The 23,290-nt window shown below is 43.1% G+C and overlaps 2 protein-coding genes and 1 long non-coding RNA gene across 4 annotated transcripts in view; 2 read left to right on the forward strand and 1 right to left on the reverse strand.

Annotated features, from left to right (window-relative positions):
- Positions 1-500: 500 nt before the first annotated feature.
- The window catches only part of LOC116728736 (gap junction delta-2 protein-like), a 28,097-nt gene continuing 5,307 nt past the window's right edge, over positions 501-23,290 (reverse strand). For both annotated transcript variants that reach the window (XM_032577024.1, XM_032577025.1), the window contains one exon: positions 501-2,913. In XM_032577024.1, the coding sequence (XP_032432915.1) occupies positions 2,055-2,913 (859 nt within the window). In that variant the 3' untranslated portion in view covers positions 501-2,054. The remainder of the gene's footprint in view (positions 2,914-23,290) is intronic.
- Positions 2,920-15,182, forward strand: LOC116728737 (uncharacterized). Its single transcript, XR_004341019.1, has 3 exons — positions 2,920-14,625; positions 14,716-15,004; positions 15,087-15,182. It is a non-coding gene; the product is annotated as an uncharacterized LOC116728737 (long non-coding RNA).
- LOC116728735 (uncharacterized) lies at positions 17,869-20,309 on the forward strand. The gene is made up of 2 exons (XM_032577023.1): positions 17,869-20,131; positions 20,214-20,309. The coding sequence occupies exon 1, from the start codon at positions 18,638-18,640 to the stop codon at positions 19,760-19,762; it is 1,125 nt and encodes a 374-aa protein (XP_032432914.1). The 5' UTR covers positions 17,869-18,637; the 3' UTR covers positions 19,763-20,131; positions 20,214-20,309.

A 23,290-nucleotide genomic window follows, 5' to 3' on the forward strand; every position in this document is an offset into this window, starting at 1 on the left:
ATCTAAAGAGCATCTGGCAAACAAATCAGTCATTGGATGTGTTAAAACAGTAGATGCATGTCCCAAAATGGAATTTCTTTATTCTTTTAACAGTAGAAATTTTAAAAGGCATTAGTCACTTGCAATTATACACTACTTTCTGTTGGTCTATCACATAAAATCCCATTAAATTAGATAAAAAAAATCTGGCTGTGATATGATGAAATGTGTAACACCTTACAAGGTATGAATGCTGTCGCAAGACATTGTGTGCACAGTTTAAATATGCTTACTACCACCTAAATGCAAGCTAGATCTACTCAGTGCAATGAATTATAATTCAAGACCACAGGGTCTGAATTCTCCGTGCATTAAGCTCTTGCTTTTGATGCTCCGTGTTCATTCTGCTGATGTGTGTGGTTTGCTCAGTCCGGTATGTCTGCTCTGACCTTTCCAACACATCAACTGAAAACGGAAGCAATGCGATGTTAATTGGGACCGTAAAACACAATACAACCAGAATCGCTGCATAATCATTTATTCACATATTTCTTTTCACATGTTATTGTCTATTATTGCTGCAGTTGAGGCGCCTTTCCGATTCTCTGCGTTCAGTGTTCCCCATAAAACGAGATTTCCTTGTCGTGTCCCTTTATATTTTTCATCTTCATGCATGCTGAATATTACATTTCACAGGAGCAGGATGCAAATAAATAAAACAGTCTCTTTTTAAGTTGCATGTCATATTCTATTCCATTCTATTAATGCGTCTGTAACATGCCTTTTTCAAAGTCCGAAGAAGGAAGGAAGAAAAATAAATAAATAAAAGACTTTGTGGGACATTGTCTCCGTTAGAGGGGATTGAAGGCATAACAAAGAGCACATTAATGCTAAATATTTTCAAAGCTGCAATCTATGGTTAATTTTCAGAAGCACCCAAAGCCCCTGCTGCCCGCCCACATGTAGCCTATCCATATGTGGCAGGGGAAAAAGGTTAAGTGTAATTACTACATTTCCTCTATGTACAGTAGCTTTGAAATATGGCACCAAAATGTGCTTGTGAAAAAAGGTTTGAGGTTATGCATTAAAATATTTGTGACTACGTTATTTTGTATTTCCCCTCCGTTTAACTCAAAAAGGTCTGCGTGTAACTCCATTCATAAGCCCTCGGCAGCAAGAGCGTTTTACAAGCCAACGTAAGGATACTGGCGTGGTTTTCGGTTCTGAGCGTAAACGGCGTGCCGTGGAGGCGCCAGGAGCAACGAGGAGCACCGACACAGTGTTGGAAATAAAACCCATTGTCAGTCCGTTTTCTTTGTGGTATCTGATCCATCAAAGCACATAAAGAAGTGTGACTTTTTTTTTTCTTCTTTTTTCCCCAAAACAAAAATCCTGCAGCGACAACAACAATACAACACAAACACTGTGTTCCAGTTCACACGGATCATTCTAGTGCTCATTGATTATGCTCGTTTAAGAAAAAAGGTGCTTATTTATCCATCAAGTGACTATTCTCCAACAATGAGAAATAACTATCTTACTTTCAGTAATTCAGAATAATTTAGCATTCAGTTTCCCATACACACACACACACACACACACCCGCCCACGCACACACACACACACTCTCCTGCGTATGCATGCATGCACGCACTGGCGTAAGCTCTTGCATATGCACATATGGAAAAAATTACATCATCTTTTTTATTGACCCACAGCAAAGGCAACTAAGAAAGAACTGTAGATTTTTCAACCTCAGGCTATCTTTACAGTATCTTAGTGTTATTTGTAAATGCTCAGTTTCAGTGTTAGTTTCTCTGAAAGCACCTAGTGTCACCCAGGGAGAGGTCAGAGGTCAGAAAACTGGACATACAGGTTTTCTCGGGTGGTTCTTTTTGTCTTCAAGTGTCAAAATCCCTTTTGGGTGACATGTTGTTTCGTTGTGACTACACAGAGTCTGTGCTCTTGACCAGTAAGGGTTCAGTGGCCAGTCTTGTGTCCTACTGAGCAGGCCGGGGAAAAGCTCTCGTCCAAAGTTTCAAAGGTCCTCGAGCTCCCAGGCGGAGAAGCCTCTGTCAGACATACGCTGACTCACTGGACTGGGTCCTGCCCAGGTTTGGGGCCTGGGACAGGTGTGAGACGTCCTTCTTGCGTACTTCGCAGATGGACTTCCTTCGGGCCTGCACACCCCGGATGGCCGTCTTTATCTTCCTCCATCCAAGGTGGTTGAGCTCGGCCAGGTTGAGCAGCACACATATGCCGCTTACAGCGAACATAAAAACCAGGAAGACAGTTTTTTCCGTCGGACGAGACACGTAGCACTCCACCTCCTTCACACAGGGGTAGCGGTCACACTCGAACATCCCCGGGACGTTAAAGCCGTACAGGAAGTACTGGCCGGCCAAGAAGCCGATCTCCAAGGCGTTGCGGAACACCACCTGGATGACGTAGAAACGGGAGATGCCTTCCTGCCGCCGCACTTTGGAGCTTTTGTGCGTGGGAAGGGCCCCTCGAGGTCCGTTGGGGATCTCCTTGACGTCCATGTCGTGGTCGTCCTTGCTTTCGGGGTGCACCAGGATGCCGTTGATGTTGCGTGAGTGCAGTTTGCGAACGTGATGGTCGTGGTGGCGACCGTGGTGACCGTGTCCGTGGTGGTCCATGTGAGAGTGGAGCAGGGAGTAGCTGCGATCACGCGCTTTGGCGGACTGGTGGACGGAGTACGTGATGAAGCACAGGCTCGGCGTGCACACCAGGATGATCTGGAAGACCCAGTAGCGGATGTGCGAGATGGGGAACGCCTTGTCGTAGCAAGCCTGGTTGCAGCCGGGCTGCATGGTGTTGCAGATGAACATGATTTGCTCGTCTTCATACACCTTCTCGCCCACTATCCCGACTATGAGGATGCGGAAGATCACCACCACTGTCAGCAGGATCCTGCAGAGACGCAAAAGAAGAAGGAACAGGCAGGTAGGGGAGCGGAGAAAGACGACATCAGTTAATGAGGAGCAGATGTACCAGTCTGCAGGGAAACCTGTGTGTGTGACTGTACAGTTTAGATGCTGAAATTCTTGTTCTAAATGGTGATTGGGCGTTTAATGATTTTTCCTTTTTGCTCGTTATTCTTACTTTTTCTAAGCTGCAGAAAGAGAAATAATTTTGTAGTCACTAATAACGTGTGCTCATGTTAGACCACTGATCAGGAGAGAGTAAAACAGAAGACACTTTCTCTGAAGATATATAATCTTTACATCTTTTATTGTTCTATGTAGAAAAATGGTTTTAAATGAATAACAGTTCAAATGGCTTTTTCCTGTAGCAAGTAGCTTTAACCTTCAAAATGGAACAAAAAAAGAAACAAAAATATTAAAACTTCCTTATATTAGATTCAACACATCAATCAAGCAGAAACTTTGCAGAAAACACAGAAACAAATAAATGCACGACTTGATCTGAAACAAATAGGATACAAAGTTAAACAGAACTAAATTGAACTGAATTGGATTTTTTTTTAAATAGCTTAAAGTGGCCTAACACTATTAATTAAATTTCATTCAACTGAACCAATTAAGTGAAAATAAACTGAACTGTAATAAATTGAACAAAATGTGCTGTTGTTGACCTAAGTTCAGATAAACTGAACTGAAATAAACCAAACTTTACTCAATTCAGTTCATTATGGTTACATGACATTACAATGAGTATTCTTGAAATAAGCGTAGTTGAGCTGAAATAAACTGAGATGAATTCAGTTTAAACGAACTTAAAAGACTGAGATTGGCAGAAATTAGCTGAACAATTTTTATGTATTTGTGCTAAAAGCAGCTAACAAACAACATTAATCAGATTGATTTTATGTTCTTTAAAGTGACGAGGCGTGCACTGATTCTGCCTCCATTAAATTGACTCTGATTGGACTGAAGTGAATTGAATTGCGCTTCACTGACAGTAACTGGTTGCGTTTTGGTCCAATAAAAAACTCACTAAACTGAATTCAACTGATCTTAACAGAGTTGAGTAGCAATATATTCAGTTGAAAGGAACTGAACCGAACAGTGTTGAATTGACTTGACTTACTAAACTCAAAGGAGCTGATTGCATTGACTGCAGTTTTAAATGAGTTGAAATTAAAATTTAGTAACTAATTCCAAGTTAGTTGAGTTACATGTATTTTATGGAAATGAACTTGTTCCTGGTTTGACATGATTTGTGCTGCATAAAGAGCTTGGATTGAACTAAACTGAGTCAAATGTAGTTCTCTTCTTTAAAGTGGGTTGACATGTGACTTGAGTGTTGGTGCTGTAAGCGTTTTCTGTTAAACTGAGTTGAATTGACCTGAATTAATGTGAACGAATCCCCTGGAGACAACTTGTAAATGGTTCCAAACATTCATGATAAAACCTTCTGGGGCGCCTTCAGGGATTTAACATTTAAACGAACGCCCCCTCAGATATTCAATTTTTATGTTAATGTTTTTTAAGTGTAAAACCCCCATGAATCTTAGATTCCACCATGTTGCTATTTATTAAATAAGGAGGAAGCAAAACCCTCTATCATGCACAAATAAACCTCTGAACTTATTGATGGTGTATTCTCTTTTTCCCACGACTGCAACAATGATCCCAATTAACTTCTCTGTTACACTGAAGGGTTTTCTACATGCTGCTGCACTTTGACCCTCATGGCCGCCAGGAAAGGTTTAATCTGCGTCTAAGCGTTACAGTTTAAGAGCTTTGGCCGAGGCTTTTAAATTCTCTGCATTTATTAAAACAAAGACTTGAACAAATCCTCTCTTCTGAAACTCACAACGTCAAACTATTGTCAGCTTTTTCTCCCGACGCATATATGCTGAGCCGTCAAGGGTGGCTGTTCTAAAACCTGTCAGGACCTCCCATTGAGCATTATTAGAGCGCTGCTGCAGTTATAGAAGCCGTGTCCGGGGAGCAGCAGAGCTACAGAGTGGTGCAGCTGCTTTTAAAGGCCTCTGAGAGACTGATGTGCTGCACTGTTACATTCTGGTGTCGATCCAGCATGGGCACTGCGGAGGAGGACTGGGGCTTTAGGGCTGCACACTCAGCTCTTTTTAATGAGCAAGGAAAGCCTGCGCATCACGGAGGCTCCCCGGTACTCACGCCACAATGCAGAGGATGTGCCTGTAGCCCTCCTGCATGGAGGAGGTAATCACTTTTAAAACACTTGCTCCTGCGCACAACAGGGACACTCACTATGCAAGTTAGGGGACAGAGAAAATGGGTTAGAAAACCCCTGGTAGAAGGCATTCACTAAGGATCCATGCTTCTAAGGAGGGCTAAAGTGAAGCGGTATTGATGTCTTTTACGAACAAGTGGATTGCCGCACTTTCTACCTGCATTAAGGGAAAAATTCTGGAAGGAGGAAAGTACAAAGTTAGGGGAAAAGCACTGCAAAGATTGATAAAAGGGAAGGGAAAGTGTCTGAATCCAGGCTTCCTTGTGAAGGGAAATAATAAACGTCTCTGAAGAGCGTGACTGGGGTGACAGCTTGTTAAAGCGAAGTGAGAGGCAGGTGAAGATAAGAGCAGAGAGGAGCGTGTGTTGACAAAAAGCAGACTTAAAATAGAGCAGTGTTGCATTACGGCTGCTCCTGCCCCACCTGTGTTTATCTGCTTGTGTGTGATACTTTTTTTATTTCTTTCTTTTAAAAAAAAAAGAAAAAAAGACAGACTCGGGGATGCAGAAACAAAGACAAAGACTCAGCCATGTGTGCAAAATGGTGAACACATCCAGCAGCCTGTGCTCAAAGCAGCTGCGAGTGCATATGCTACGCTGACTCTGAGTGTGTTTGATAACCCGACTGAGTGCAGCTTCCCTGCGAGTTTTGAATTTAAGATTTTGCATGTAATTTGCATGAAGTAATAAATTCATCTCGTGGCTCTGTTTGCTCAGCCTCGGTAGGATCAGGAGGTTTGGCAGCAAAGCGTCTGAGTGGAAATTGATGCACCTTTTGCCGTTTCTTGCATAAAGCTCTGAATAATTTTGAACAGTTCCCCTTTAATTTTGTTTTCGGAAATGGAAACTGTGTTCGAAAGAGTCAGTCTAGATTCTGTTGTTTTAACTTTTGTCTCTAGCAGATTTCGAACAAAGAATTCAGTTTACATTTAGTAACCTATAAGGTAACCCTTAAGTTTAGTGCTGACCAAATTTTCTTACGGTGCTTGAAATGTGCCCAACATGGGGGCAACTATTTTCCATTTAGTGGAAATGCAAACACATACAGGAACACTCAATCGGGCACTGTTTTCTTTATGGTGCTGAACAGTGTAACGCTCATGCCTATGACAACACTCTGGCTGGAGAGTCATTTCCCTCATATCAAAAACCTCCACTCGGTATTTGATGCAAGCAGACATGGAAATGTTTGGTTACATATATTTAACTGTAATATTTGTTCACATTCTGTTTTAATCGGCAAAAGTTACATTGTGTTTCAGTTAAAAATCAACCTTTTCCCCTTGTCAATAAAGAATACACACATACTGCGTGGTAAAACTAACTAATTCAGTCCCCTACCTCAATGTTCAGATGGTGAAGAACTCAAAGAAGTGGCGGTTTTCTGATGCGGAAACGATTTTGTTGCGTTGCTCTGTTTCTGTCCGATCTATTAAAGAAGTTGTTTTGCAGCAGATGGCTTGTTTCACCAATAATCAACAACGTATATGATCCCTGCAACGTAATTTAGCATATAACCACTTAGCAGTCAACTGGAAATATGCAAGATGTTCGGTGCAAACCAGTGGCCTGCTCATTAAACACTCTTCTCATCCAGCTTACTGAGGCTTATATCTGAGGTTTAATTAGTGGTGGTCTGAACTCTCAAGAGTCCTTTCTGTGTGCATTCATTTGTGGCTTTGTTCCTTTTATAAACACTCTCACCTCACATATACTGTGAGCCTTTTTGTTAGTACTTTAAAGTAAACTAACCTGTATGCTGTTCGTTTTAATTAAAACTACTACAATCTGTTACACAATCTACAACCTCTACACAGATGGTGTAAGACAATTCATGTCCCCGACATAATGACATATGTTTTTATAGAATTGTTTTTTCACATTGTGTGATCATCGGGTGATTTATCTTCTTAGATTATACAATTAAATGAAATAGAATCAGATGTGATTCAGAGGTTTAACCATAAACTACAAGCATGTAACGATCTGAACTCATGGAGGCTTGAATGCCTTTCAGTTCCTGAAAATAAAACAAAAACATCTGCAGTATCCAATAAAGAGATATTTCAAAAGTATGACTTGTATCATACTGTATCCTAATGGTCAAAAAGGAAAGTTTTGCTTATTTATGTTAAGGACAGCAGTTACCACATCCTATGTGAGGGAGCAGCAGCAATGTAGTCTGTTGCTGTGAAAAGGTTTGAACTCTTTACCTCCATGTCAGGTTTGAACATGTGCTCTTGCTGAATAAAAGTCTCTTTTGGTTGATCATAAATTCCCTATTTTACATGAAGTTATTACTAATAAAAAGATTTTAGGTTGATATTTCTCTAACTTTGATTCATGAGGGTAACTCTTTATGCTTTTCTTGTATATCCTTTTATGCGTATTGTAAGTGGAAAGCGATTGCATAAATACAAAAGTTTTTTAAATTAAATAAGCTACTTGCAGTGCTTTGCAGAAATACTTTTCTGTTCTCTACTTTTTTTTTTTTTTTTGACAATTTGATCAGTTGCAACCACAAACGTCCATGTATTTTACTGGGATTTTGAATCTAACAGACCAACAGAAAGTAGCCCATAATTTGTTTTTTGTTTTTTATGGTTTTAAAGGTCTGACTGCTTGTTTTGGATCATTGTCTTCCATCTACCTGCCCATAAACTGTGGCAAGCTTCTCTTCTCCAAAGCATCATCCTGCCACCACCTTGTTATACTGTAAGACTTTTATGCCACACACACACAGACCATGACATTCAGTCTGGATCTCATCTGAGCAGAACGATTTCTTCACCATGTTGCCCCCCAAGTAGCTCGTGGCAAATAATGAAGGTGGATATGGCATTTTTTCAACATTGCTTTATGTTCTTAGTACTCTTCCATAAAGGTCCGATTTGTGGCACACAACGTTAATAATTATTCTGTTTTATGCACATGTACACTTTATATACAAAGGAAGTCATTTTTCAAAACAGTTAATCATATTGGATTTTATTGAGGGGTGTTAAGGTAAGAAAGGCTGAGTACAAATGGCATATTTTGTCCTGTGTAAAATATTTATAGTTATACACTTCTTCTTTCACTTTATAACTCTGGTCTAATTTGCTTGGATCTGTTTCATAAAAACAATAATAGAATATTTTGAAGTGAGAAAACTGACGTATCTACATGTGTAGGTTTCCGTTAATTGATTGGCGCAGCATGAATCATGTTATAGGCCAGATCTTTTGAAGTATCATTGAGGACAAACTCGGATAAACCTTTTGTTTGACGTTGCAGTGCCGGCAGCCGTTTCTGGCTGCGGTTCTCTCACTGCAGCTTTGTTCACCTCAGTGGTTACTTTGCAGATTTAACCTGTGGATGTTCAATACTGCAGCTACGGCCATTCAGTCTGTGCTAAAGCAATTTTTGTCATTAAAAAAAAAAAAAAATCCCAAGACATTGCATGTATTGAACGCTTTCTGTGTTTTCAAGCGTGTGTGTATTTATGTGTGTGTGCGCACCAGTGCTGGGTAACAGGATAATCAGCACGAGGCGGATTGCTGCATTAGCAGAACGCGGTGCACTGAGGTTATCTGCAAACATCAGTGTTTTAAGTCCCGCAGAATAACAAGCCAATACTGTTAGCTGGAGCAGATCAGGACAGTACAGCCCAGAGGCCTGAACCTGCAGAATATTCAATAGCCATCATAATTTGTGAGAAAAGGGGGTTCAGAATCCTAAGTGTTCTTACACCCCAAGGGAAGGCTCTAAAAATAAACTCACTTGCTGAGTAAAATTGCTAAAGACAACATGAAAAAGATTCAGGCGTTACAACAAATGGATCCTTCAGCAAAAAGGTTCTTTAAATGATGGGTAAAAAAAAAAAAAAAAAAGATCACCCACATCAGTCTCCCTCTCATCACCTCATTTAGCTGCCTTCCTCCCAGAGGACCTCCTCTTAGTTGAGACTAATGATTATAATTTCAGAGGCCCCTGAAATCCCCCTCGCTGTCCAATAGACGTTACAGGATTTGAAGAAAACTGATGCGTCTCTCTCTCTCCCCCCGCCCACATGGCTTCACATTCAGAGCTTCTCATTTTTATCTGTTTGCGCTGCAGAGACGACAGTTGGCATTTTCCTAAAACTTCAAAGACCAACAGCGGCTCGTGGGCAAGCAGAAGTAAAGGTCTGGAGGGACGACGAGTGGAGGAAGTGAAGATACGGGCTTCGCTTCGAGAAGCCCTTCGAACGAGTCTGCTGACTGACCTGTGTGATTTGTGTTTCACTTTATGCTTGCTGCTCTTCAGCTGGTGTGTTGGCTGGATATGCAAGCCCTGTCTTTCCCAGAGGATTTCACGCACGCTCGCACGCACGCACGCACACGCAACACAAAAAAAAAAAAATCTTCATTCATACAACAGCTGCTGCCGAAGGCCTTCAGGGAGAACAGAGCCCCCCTATGGCACAAGAGCAGATGCATCAGCAAACACACTGCTTTTCCCTCTCGCGTAAAATAGTTGCTTGCTTTAAAACATGCAAAACATTCTGTGCCTGCAGAGAAACAGTCCTGAAGCTTTCACCCTGCCCCAAAATGAGGCAATTTAATTATTAAAGTTACCAGAAATGTGAAGATTTTAACTCCACTGATCTTCTAACCAGCTTCCCTATCCATGCGTCAGGAAGCGTCCCCACAGTATGATACTGCCACCGCCATATTTTGCAGTGGGGTTTGTGCTTTCGTGGAGATGTGAAGTGTTTGTTTACAGCTATAAAAACAAATCAAGAATGTCTCTTACTTTTACTAAATTCTCAATGACATCAACTTAAATTTTCTAAACCTAAAAATAGGTCGAGTTCAATGACCCTTGGTTCGTCACCCCAGAATTACAAGGATCTTTTTTTTAAAAAAAATATAATTTTTAAAAAATATGTCATTTAAATATATAATTTTGCTCCACAATAACTTTTTTCCTAACTTATTTTCTGTGTTTCTTGGTTTTCTTGATGCTGTTTGATCACTAATGCTCAATACCAAACCTTAACTCAGGAGAGTGTTCATATGGAGAATCATTTACATAGCAGAAAACACTTTATTTTTCATCTCACAGCAAATATCTTGCTTTACGGTAACCTTTAGCAACAAAACTTAAGGTGTAACTTATTACAAAAGACAAGTTTCTGGAAGGGTGTTCGAGATTAGAGTTATCTGTGGTAAAAATATCCCTCCCGCCCATAAGCTCTCAATAATAAGCTCCACTGATTACTGATGGCACCGTGTAATGAATAAAGACCTTACCAGGCCTCAAATTTAGGCAGCTTAATTATCAGAGCGCAGGCATTTCTTTTCTCCCGTCCCTCATCTCCTCATCCACACTCCCCTCTTAAACTGCTAATAGTTTCAGGCTTTGCCCATGTATCAGGCAGTGAAGCAGACAGCCAGAGGTGCCGCTAAGAGTGGGCGCAACAATTACTTTAATACGGGCTAAATTTGTGTTCCCTCAGCTGAGGCGCTTCAATTAAGAGATTTGTAAGAGATTCTGTTGTTTCTTTTATGATTTTAGAATTAAAAATCTCTAGGTTTTGTTCATATAACAAGAATTAATAGTCACAGAGATGTAATTATTTCACCACATCATTCAGCATCTCTGAGGGAATTGAACTCCAGCTGTTTTAACAACATAAAGGAGGAAAAATGAAGATTGAGGCGCCCAACAGGTATGAGGCAAAAAAAAAAAAAAGTTAAAGGATTGTGATTAAACACAGTTTTTCTGTCATTTCAGCCTAACCATGCATGACTGCGCACCAGATCCAACTTTTCCACATCTCATTTGTCTTCATGTCATCTGAAACTACCCTTTCATTTCTATTCAAGCGAAGAACGGCAATGTGTATACAGAACATCTAAAATAAGCCGAAAGCTTCAAATGAATCACATCAGCATTTCCACTTGCGTCCAAACCAGCACTTTATGCTGATTGAATCAAAATGAGCGCTTTTAAAAAATATTCCATAAATCATCTATTTGCTCGTCAGAATTTCTGAGACAAACATGTCAGGAATACGATTTTAACTCAGAGCAAAACATTTCTTTTTGGAGATTAGTCGTTGATCGCTTTACTTTTATTTCTTCACATCACCTCCTGTTTTGTTTTAAGGAAACATTCATTCCACCATTAAGATCATCTGCTAAATTAAATGTCTCCTTTCTGCAGCTTTTTATGTCCAAATATATGTAGAAAATATTCCAATAATATATTTTTTTCTTTAAACATGTTAGTTTGAATGAAACAAAAATACTTTATTTGTTATTTGTTGTACTCTGAACAAAGCTGAAGCAGATGACACAGACATGTTTTCCTCTTCTGTCATATTGGACCCTGACTCGACTGGCTTGGCACAGCCCCACTTGGCCATCTTGTGCAGGAGAAAGCGAAGATGTGGAGGGGTGTCCAAGGATGTGGAAGAAAATCTGATCTGACATTAACACTGAAATGTCCATGAATAATTTTGTTCAAAATTAAAGCTTTGCAGAAGGAAAAAAGAAGAAAACACTTCACTAAAGAAAATCACCGGGAGTTCAAGCTGTCAGGCAACACAGTCGCTACAGTTTTCATAGCTTGAAACAAGTTCAACGGTGAATTTCTCAACACAGAGATCTTGTCTGTGTGACCCTAATAAACAAGTTGCTGCTGATGTAGGATCTGTCAGTCCCTGCTGTTTTGTCTCTCTGGTTATACTACATACAGGAATATTGTGATGAATAATGTAATTCAAATAATTTAACAAAAAACGGAATGTCGAGACTTATGCCCCTCTCATTAAGCAATATAAAAATGTCGATTGGGATTACAGCAATCAAACCATTGTTACAATTGCTCATCGACTTTTTCAATGTTTTTACTGTTACTTTGACCATTTGTGATGATTTACTCCAAGTCGCAGCAGGAGAAAGACCCTAATCTTTATTTTACAATCATCGCCCTGCTGCACAATATGAATCAGACATAACAAACAACTCTGTAGAAACGGGTTCAACCTTGTGCTAATTTTGTGTACATGATAGCATTAGCAGAAAGCAGAAAGAAAAGCAACAATCGAAAACTCATTTAAATATTTCGCCCTCCCTTTATCCTCCATGTTATTTAGAAACTTAGCTCACACTTGAAAGCTTCGAATTATATCAACTTCAAAGCCGACTGCGGTGTATTTTTTACATATTTGATTTTACTGTGCATGACCGAGAGGAACACCCACTAGCCATTGACAGAAAATGCAAATACCCACTAAGATCCTTATTGAGTTAAAATTAAGATTTTTTTGGAGTGTGTTTGCCGCCCCTCAGATGAATCTTGTTTTATCAACGGGAATAATTTGACATGAATTTTCAATTTTAACTCAACTATAATGCTGTATTTAAAAATGCTACTTTTTATTGACTACGGTTTGCAGAACTTTATAATAGAATATGCATATTATTTTGCTGATACAATTGATCGGCCCAACAATCTACGTGATATCCTTGACAGTGACGTTCACTTCCTGTTTGTCTGTGACACGTAACCTCCCCTGTGTTGCCCTTGGCTGAAACATTATCCATTAAATTTTGCAAATGTTTAAAAGAAAGCATAAAATCTTTCATTTGTATACAGGTGACCTACTTGAACTTTATTAAAATATCTTACAGGCCAAAATATCAACAAGTCATACCAAAACAGAGATAATAAATTCTACCACTAGCCTAGCACTTACCCTAGCCACATGAAAACATTGTCAGCAGGAGAAAACATGAGTTCAATAAAAACTGTAAGTGTGTGTACTGATAAAATAGCTGTTGCTCTCCAGAAAACTGGATCCTGGAACATCATTGGTGAGTCTGTTAAGTGGGATGCAGTAGTAATGAAGTGTGGAGTGTTATTTTACTGTACTGGGCTGTGCATGGGCAGTGAAATTTAACCTGAAATTGGCTAATCACAGCTATTTTGGGGTAATTCATGATTTTGAAATCTGCAAGAAAGTAAATATCTGTTCTTACGTATATGGAGCTCAACATTAGTGCAAGGAAAAAACTAATCTGCTTTTTCCCCATTAGAGGATTATGTACAGTTACAAATTCTTTAGTTCTTGCAGTTTGAAAGGTTGGTTTGTTTTATAGGCAGTTTCATTGATTTGGTTAGACTCCTATTGTTAGTCTTTGCCAGGTAATCTCTAAAGACTGAGTTCAATCAGTTTACAGTCCAATAGAACAAACAGTAATGTACTTCCTTGGATGCTTAGGAGTTGTAAATGCCTCATTACGTGTGTGAAGTTATGGCAATATGGATCATGCATGTGATTCACAGAGTTCACATACGTAACGCCTTATAAAGTCTGCACAAACACACACATCGCTGATTGGTTGCTAAAATGAATAAAAGCCTGTGCTGAACAAAAGCCGAACTCTGCTTATCTGCAAAAATCGCCCCGTCGAATAGAATAATCAATAATATTCAACATCAGCTATTGCTGCACAAATAAAGCGATGGCGACTCTGGATGCACGCAGAAACACTTCAATTCAAATCACAGCAGCAGTGGATGATGGATTACGATTTCTAACCCGTCGCTTGAATATTGGTGACAATATTTCCCTTTGCATCAAAATCCCTCTATGGCTGAACGCAGAAAATACCCTTTTCAGGGTAAGGCTTTTGAAAGTTACATGAAATATGTCCTGTCTTAGTGTTTCTGATAGGATGATGCCCTCAATTCCAGCAGAGCATTCCTGTATCTTGGATTATTTTAGGATAACTGGAGTGCCCTCCTTAATGCAGGGTACTTCCGTCTTGTGGATATCCTGACCCATTTAGGGGAAAAGTGAAGAGAATGTGTCCTTTCAAACCCACAAGAGTGAAAAGCGGCAGACACTGTGTGTTTTCTGCTTTTAAAGCCAGCAAACAAGGCTTTCCAAGTGTCATCCAACATTGCGCGGCTCTCCTTTTCTTTTTTCCGAGCTTTCACGGCAGTGAGGTATTTCATACACCACTTTGTCCTGCGCATTAAAAGGCCGGTCAGTTCTGCATCCATTTTTAATGAAGGACTTGACACGTGTTGCAACTTGAAACAGGCAGAATACAACATTTATTAAGAATTTATGACTTATAATGCTGAAGTGAGAAGTGATAGATTATAAATAATAGATTGAGTTTGTTATGCCTGCATAAGATATAAAATGGGGGGAAACTGATTTGGACATTTACACCAACATTATTGTACACAAAAATGCCTCTTTGTTATGTTCCGGGGTTCTGGCTGCATGGTGGGAGTTCCTGTGCACCCTTATTACCTTTTACCACCAGATGGCGACAGGTTCCGGCTGGAGTGCGGTGCATTATTATCCGCAGCTGTTCGTGATCATCCTCATCAGCGGCGCAGACTTAAGGAGTTGGCCGCCAGTCCAGCGTCGCCTGAGTGTTAGCCAGTCACGGTACCTCTGAGCCCCCCTGAGCCTGTCTCTGTGTTTCTAGTTGTCTTGAACATTCTAGTAATTATCTTTATCTACTCCGTTGCCTTTTAGGTGATCCTTTGATGAGATCCCGGTTGAATTCCTGGCTTTTGAACCATCCTCGTGACGCCGTGGAAAGTATCCACAGGTTGCCCGAGTTCCCAGACTTACCTCTCCGTTGTTTTGGCAATTATCTCCTGGACCCCACGGCTGGCGGCCGTACCACTCCTCCGTCTCCCCGCTGCTCTCGTGCCTACCTGTCCGCTGCCCACCGCACTCCTCCGTTGTTCCTGGACCCACCAAGAACCGAGACCCCGGACATACTCGGTTTCCCCTCCAAGACTCTGTTCATCAGCAACAAGTAAGACCAGCCTGTTTTTTCCCAGAAAGATTTCCTTCCTTCCCACGACCCCTGAACTCACCACTCTGTTCTTTCCTCGTAGTGAACCATTGTTGCCGTCCCTGTTTTTGCCCCTGGACCAGACCATCCTGATTCTCACTGATAATTGTGTGATCTTTATTAAATCATTTAACACTGATCCTACCTCTCCTGTCTTGTGTTCTGCATGTGGGCTTGTTAAAAACTACCATCATGACAGAACACTCAGGCCAACAAATCAGCCCAGCAGACGCAATCCGGAGAGCCTTAGCCGAACAACAATCTACATTGCAAACTCATGAAAACGCACTAAGAGAGTTAAGTAGAACCCAAACTGAAACGAACCAACAACTGTCTGAATTAACCCGATTCCTTCGAGGTTCAGCCCCTCAAACTTCTCCTCCAGATCCCGCTCCAGCTTCAAACCCAGCTCCGGAGATCCAATCCACGTTTTCTGAGATCCGTCCACCTACACCCGAAAGATTCACAGGTGATCGGAGAAAATGTAATGGTTTTCTCCTTCAATGCTCAATAATGTTTAATCACTCCCCGAGGAGCTTCCCTTACGACAGCTCCAAGATAGCATACGTCCTGTCCTCATTGTCGGGACAAGCTTTGTTATGGGCCGAAGCTCGTTTCCCAGATCCAGCACGCTATGGCTGTTCATTTGATGAATTCATAAAAGAGTTCAGACAGGTGTTTTGCCAAGATGCTGACCAGTCATTTAATTCCAGAGAGTTGTGGAATATTAAACAAGGAAATAGAACTGTGGCAGAATTTTCCGTTGATTTTCGTATCAAGGCTGCAGCAACAGGCTGGAACCCAGCCGCGCTTAAGAGCGCATATTATAACGCGTTAAATGAAAACATTAAGGATGAGCTGGCTACTTTCGAAGAACCTAGGACCCTAGAGGAATTAATTAGCCAGACCATCCGACTGGATCACAGAATCCGGTCCCGAAGGAGAGATTGGGGTCGTAGGAGCCAACCGTTTAGACACCTCAGTGGCTCCGCTTCTCCCTCGGCAGTTTCTCCGCCCCGAGCCTTTCAGGAACCCGAGCCCATGCAGTTAGGTCGGACTCGCCTGACTCCTGAGGAGCGCCAGCGGCGCATTTCAGCCCGCCTTTGCATTTATTGTGGTTCCCCGGGTCATTTTTTGGCCAACTGTCCGGTTCGTTTAAACCTCCCGGTCCGCCCGTAGTAGCGAGGAGGTTGGCGGACCATCCCAGCGAAAAAGACTCTCCTCGCTTACTGTTGCCCGCAACCATTTTGATTCAGACCCAGTCATTTTCTTTATCCGCCCTGGTCGACTCTGGTTGCGAACAAGATTTGATCGACGACTCCCTGGTGAAACAGATGAAAATAGAGACCGAACCACTACCTGTTCCACTGCGAGTCACAGCATTAGATGGGAAAACACTGCCACACATCACACATAAAACCAAACCACTCCACCTCATCATTTCGGGTAACCACAGTGAGTTTATTTCATTTTTTGTATTCTCATCAGCCAATTCCCCCATAATTTTAGGGTTCCACTGGTTACAACTTCACAACCCACAAATAAACTGGACCGAAAAACACCTAGAGTCCTGGTCCGCTTCGTGTCACTCATCTTGTCTCCGCTCAGCTGTTCCCCCAGGTCCTCCGCCGGCTGAGCCTCAGGAGGCGGACCCGGTCGATCTCTCCACAATCCCCTCTGCATACCACGACCTCGCTCCGGTGTTCAGTAAGTCCAAGGCTCTTTCTCTCCCTCCTCACCGCCCATATGATTGTTCCATAGACCTCCTGCCGGGGGCTCCGTTACCCACCAGTCGCTTATACAACATTTCTCGACCTGAAAGAGACACTATGGACAAATATATAAGGGAGTCTTTGGCAGCCGGTGTAATCCGCACCTCATCTTCCCCTCTGGGAGCTGGATTTTTTTTTGTGGGGAAGAAAGATGGGTCTCTGAGGCCCTGCATAGACTATAGAGGGTTAAACAATATTACGGTTAAGAATAAGTATCCCCTGCCATTATTATCATCTGCCTTCGAACCGGTGCACGGTGCTACAGTTTTTTCCAAACTCGACCTGCGAAACGCTTACCATCTTCTGCGCATACGCGAGGGTGACGAGTGGAAGACTGCGTTTAAGACACCTACTGGCCATTTTGAGTACTGCGTGATGCCTTTTGGCTTATCCAATGCGCCTGCATTTTTTCAAGCCCTGGTCAACGATGTTTTAAGAGACTTTCTGAACATCTTTGTTTTCGTGTACCTGGATGACATTCTCATTTATTCGCAGACTCTAGAGACACACAGACGCCACGTTCGCATGGTTCTCCAAAGACTGCTCGAGAACAAACTCTTTGTCAAAGCTGAGAAGTGTGAGTTCCACAAGCCGTCAATTTCTTTCTTGGGTTTCATGTTAGGGGGCGGACAGGTACGGCCTACGGAGGAAAAGATCCAGGCAGTACTGCAATGGCCCGCACCCGAAACCCGCAAGCAGCTCCAACGCTTCCTCGGATTTGCAAACTTTTACCGCCGTTTTATCAGAAACTACAGTCAGACAGCTTTACCACTAACTGCACTAACCTCTTCCAAGATCCCTTTTAGTTGGACTCCGGAGGCTGAAGCGGCGTTCTCACGCCTCAAGACCCTCTTCGCCAACGCTCCCATCCTGATTCAGCCAGACCCGTCCCGACAGTTCATTGTCGAGGTCGACGCCTCGGACACCGGAGTTGGTGCGGTCTTATCCCAGATCTCTCCTGGCGACAATAAAACTCACCCATGTGCCTTTTTTTCCCGCAGATTATCACCCCCAGAGAGAAACTATGATGTGGGGGATCGGGAGCTGCTGGCTGTGAAATTAGCCCTGGAAGAATGGAGACATTGGCTGGAGGGAGCGGAGCATCCGGTGCTGGTCTGGACCGATCACAAGAACTTGTCCTACCTTCAGTCTGCCCGGAGGCTCAACCCACGCCAGTCACGCTGGTCGCTATTTTTCTCTCGATTCAATCTCTCCATCTCATATCGCCCTGGTTCCCGTAACATCAAGCCTGACGCACTTTCCCGCCTGTATTCGTCTGATGATTCCGAGAAGGCCCCTGCCCCTATTCTTCCTCCCAGTTGTACAGTCGCCACCGTTACCTGGGAGATCGAAGACATCATTACTCAAGCTCAGTTGACGGAACCTGCACCCGACACCTGTCCTCCCAACAAGCTCTATGTTCCTGTCTCTGTCCGAGCCCGTTTCCTCCACTGGATCCATGCCTCAAAATTCTCTGCACATCCCGGAATAAGCCGTACCATTGCACTCGTCCTCCGCAAGTTTTGGTGGCCTTCTGTCCATAAGGATGTCAGTGAGTATGTCCAAGCCTGCACCACCTGTTCCAGAAATAAGACCTCTCACCAACCTCCATCTGGTCTCCTGCAACCTCTCCCCGTCCCCAAACGACCATGGTCTCACATATCTATAGATTTTGTTACCGGCCTACCTCCTTCCAAGGGCATGACCGCCGTCCTCTCCATCGTCGACCGTTTCTCCAAGACCTGCCACTTCGTTCCTCTCCGTAAGTTGCCCACGGCTTTTCAAACCGCTCAACTTCTGATCAAACACGTTTTCCGACTCCATGGCATCCCACAGGACATCCTCTCTGACCGAGGTCCTCAGTTCGTCTCTCAGGTTTGGAAAAGTTTCTGTTCGGCTCTCAACGCATCTGTCTCACTCTCTTCCGGCTTTCACCCCCAGACCAACGGTCAAACCGAACGGCTCAACCAGGACCTGGAAACCACTCTCCGCTGCTTCACCTCCACCAACCCCTCTGACTGGTCCCAATTCCTCCCTTGGGTGGAGTACGCTCACAACAGCCACATCTCGGCAGCTACCGGTATGTCCCCGTTCGAGGCTTCCATTGGTTATCAACCCCCTCTTCTTTCCTCAGAGGAAAAGGATATCTCGGTCACCTCAGTCCGTCATCACATCCGCCGTTGTCGGAAGGTCTGGAACACTGTTATCAGTAACCTCAACCACACTGCGGATAGAAATAAGCGCCTGGCTGACCGGAAGAGGAGACCAGCACCCATATACGTCCCTGGTCAACAGGTTTGGCTTTCTTCACGTGACGTTCCGCTCAAATCCATTTCCAGAAAGCTCTCTCCCCGATACATTGGTCCCTTCCCCATTGAAACCGTACTCAGTCCGTCGGCTGTCCGTCTCCGTCTGCCCGCCTCCCTCCGCTCCCACCCCACCTTCCATGTGTCCCAGATCAAACCGGTCCAGACCAGCACGCTCTGCCCTCCAGCCGCACCCCCCCCACCCCCCCGTGACATTGATGGCCATCCTGCATACACCGTCCGTCGGATCGTGGACTCCCGTCGGCGAGGTCGCGGCTGGCAGTACCTCGTCGATTGGGAGGGCTACGGTCCGGAGGACAGGTCCTGGATCTCTGGTTCTTCCATCCTGGACCCTTCCCTTATCTCCGACTATCGTTCCTCGTTGCCTTCCAGTTCGTCTAGGCCGCCAGGTGGCGACCGTTGAGGGGGGGGTACTGTTATGTTCCGGGGTTCTGGCTGCATGGTGGGAGTTCCTGTGCACCCTTATTACCTTTTACCACCAGATGGCGACAGGTTCCGGCTGGAGTGCGGTGCATTATTATCCGCAGCTGTTCGTGATCATCCTCATCAGCGGCGCAGACTTAAGGAGTTGGCCGCCAGTCCAGCGTCGCCTGAGTGTTAGCCAGTCACGGTACCTCTGAGCCCCCCTGAGCCTGTCTCTGTGTTTCTAGTTGTCTTGAACATTCTAGTAATTATCTTTATCTACTCCGTTGCCTTTTAGGTGATCCTTTGATGAGATCCCGGTTGAATTCCTGGCTTTTGAACCATCCTCGTGACGCCGTGGAAAGTATCCACAGGTTGCCCGAGTTCCCAGACTTACCTCTCCGTTGTTTTGGCAATTATCTCCTGGACCCCACGGCTGGCGGCCGTACCACTCCTCCGTCTCCCCGCTGCTCTCGTGCCTACCTGTCCGCTGCCCACCGCACTCCTCCGTTGTTCCTGGACCCACCAAGAACCGAGACCCCGGACATACTCGGTTTCCCCTCCAAGACTCTGTTCATCAGCAACAAGTAAGACCAGCCTGTTTTTTCCCAGAAAGATTTCCTTCCTTCCCACGACCCCTGAACTCACCACTCTGTTCTTTCCTCGTAGTGAACCATTGTTGCCGTCCCTGTTTTTGCCCCTGGACCAGACCATCCTGATTCTCACTGATAATTGTGTGATCTTTATTAAATCATTTAACACTGATCCTACCTCTCCTGTCTTGTGTTCTGCATGTGGGCTTGTTAAAAACTACCATCATGACACTCTTATATATGCTGAGTAAGAAATGAACGTACCAAAAGTTTTTTTTTTAGCTAATCTACTAAGTTCATGTTACACATAATATGCCTCTTTTTCTTTATTTCAGCACCGGCTCCAAAAGGAAGCAGCTCTGACACAGATTCCCTGGACCGAGCCTCTGCGGAGAGAAAACTTTTTCTGCTTCCTCTGCATCCTACTCTCCCTAAATGCAGGTTTTTGTTGTTGTTGTTGTTGTTCTATCTCCACAACTTCTCCTTTTATCCATTGGCAGGCTTTATCATTTGATCTTTCCTTAGATCCTTCTATACTTCCATTTATTGCTGCCTCGTGTGCTTTCTTACTCCTCTATTAGTCTTTGGCGCTGGCGTGAGTACAGCATTGCAGTCTTGTTGAAGATGCATCGACACTCTTCCTGTCTTTCCTTCCTCCCTTCCTTTTTTTTCCCCCTACCTGCTAGACATCAAATCCTATTACATTAAGGAGTATCCGCTGTGTAACCCTTGGTTAACCTGTGCATTATGCATTATGTAAATACTTTTTTTTCCCTCAAGTACGCTTTGTGTTAGAGCTAATAGCTTAGGGTTTTTATTCTCAGTATTGTGTTACTGTTGTGTATAGCTGACATCACACAGGGGAAGAAAGAAAAACGAACAAAAGCAGATGGTGGGAGATGCTAGACACCAGTCGTCTACATTTAGTTATCCTTTTGGCAGTTCAGTGCAGTTAATAAGCATTTGTTTTCCCTGCAGGAACAAGCACTGTATTCGCATTATGCACAAATTGAAATCTTTGTGTATAAAAAAAAAATCACTTGTATGGTGCGAGAACTATTCATAGCCCATTCCTTGGACTTTTAGCACTTTGTCACATTACAACAACTAACTTAAAAGCATTTTATGGGATTTTTGTGGTGATAGACCAACACTGAGCAGTGTGTGATTTCACAAATACCGGCATGAAAATGTGGGTCTACGTTTGTTTTTCTATTGAAATAAACTAGTTGTGCACCCTGCAAAATATGCTTTTATGGAAAATTGATACAGCAATGCTGTGAGAGACGCTTCTCTTCAACAATAGCAAGAGATGGTCGACGTCATGAGAAAATGGTTGGAGCTAGAGCGGGCAATCCAGGAAAATAACCTGTTTAAGGTTGCAAAACACTTGGCACTGGGTTTAGCAGGACATAAGCCCTAAATATAAAACCAAAGCAACAATGGAACAGATTAGATCAAAGCATATCCATGTCTAGATGGCCTAGTCAAAGTCCAGACCACCGAGAAGCTGTAGCAAGACTTGGAAGGTGTTATTGCTTTCCATCAACTCTAGTTGTCTCAGTTGTGCAAAGCTTTCCAAAACCCCTAGCTGCAGCTCTATTTTCATCTGAAGGAGGTTTTAGAAACTATCAACTCAGAAGGCAGAAGGCAGGCCAGCAAGTGCACACCACACTTTTCAGTGTGTCCTGTCTTTCATAATTATGTAGTGTTGTGTGTTGGTCTGTCAGATGAAATTTAAATCAAAAACTTTAAAGTTGTGACTATAATATGACAAAAAAACCCTGAAGTTTAAGGGTTATTTTTGAAAAGAAAAGAAAATGTTTTGCCAGACCTTGTATGAGCAAATCAGGATTTGTATGGTTTTCACAGAGGTGTAAACATAGAAGATTCATTAATAAATTATGTATAAACCCATGAGACACAAAACAACCACCAACATTATCAAGGCTGCCAAATCAATTTAAGACAGTTGTGCCCTCAGCATAAAATCTGTTATTCATTTTTGTGACAGCTAGGCATTTAGAGATCCACACAAGGCACAGCACAGACAGCACAGTGCTGACTAATGCCACCTAAGTACTTTCCATTATGAATCCTAATCAAATAGGCTGGAATATCTCTGTAAGCATGTATTTTAATTAAATACATAGAGTGCACAAATAGCTCTGGCTCTGTCCTCTTAGGAAGCTCCCTCTGCCCATTACAACCAGAAATTTCATTAATTCCCCAAACTGACAGAGCAGCTGAGACAGGCTGCGGCTTATTTTCAACATGTTTAATGCTTCAAAGTCTCACATCTTTGTAACTTTAAGCACAAGGTTCTGATCTACAAACATGGTTATTGCAGCCTTGACAATGCTTTCTTTATCGGTGTAGTCACGATTGCAGACGTTGGTTATCCATGCACACACTGTACACAGACCAGTCAGATCACAGCACATAACATCAGTCTCTGAATGAGTCACCATACGCACATCACCTGTGGTTAGTCAGAGGCACAGAAGCAATTCTCAGTTGTCATTCTCCTTCCAAGACCGTAATTAAGCTAACCTATGCCGCTCCATGAAGATGGTCCGATTCTATTTCTGTATTCCCGGGCTAATTACCTGTCCTATGCCTGGGCATAGGTTAGCTTAAAACCTACAATTAAGAATCAGCTTAATTGTAGCTTGATCAGACAGTGTAGTCATCCGACAGAGGAACTACATTTGTTGATTGGCGCTCAAAAAACGATGACAGGCATGCAACCATGTTTTCAGGGTAATGCGGGGAAGACTATTCAGTCAAAGGGCAACATCTTCTATTTCTACTTTGGAAACACAGTGTTTGTGCTGCAAGCACACACATGCAAAACTGTTGAAAACAAAAGAAAACGACACACACAGGCTGGACGCTCCTAGTCGTGATGCGGTCTTTCGGACAGTGGCTGCATGCTCTGGCCACACCCTGTGAAGTGTTAGACTTCACAATGCACAACGGTGCCACAATACATCACAGTTGTTTATGTTCACAAGTGCAATGGAGCACACCTGACCACCCCCAACTAAACAGCTGGGGGTGGTCAGTGGTGCAGTAGACTTGAACCTTTCAACCCATAGAGGTCAGTGCGTAAATTTGTACGTAATTTGGTGTGGAGTGGCTCAGTAACAA

This window comes from Xiphophorus hellerii, chromosome 11 (assembly GCF_003331165.1).
Source record: "Xiphophorus hellerii strain 12219 chromosome 11, Xiphophorus_hellerii-4.1, whole genome shotgun sequence".
NCBI classification, from domain to species: Eukaryota; Metazoa; Chordata; class Actinopteri; order Cyprinodontiformes; family Poeciliidae; genus Xiphophorus; species Xiphophorus hellerii.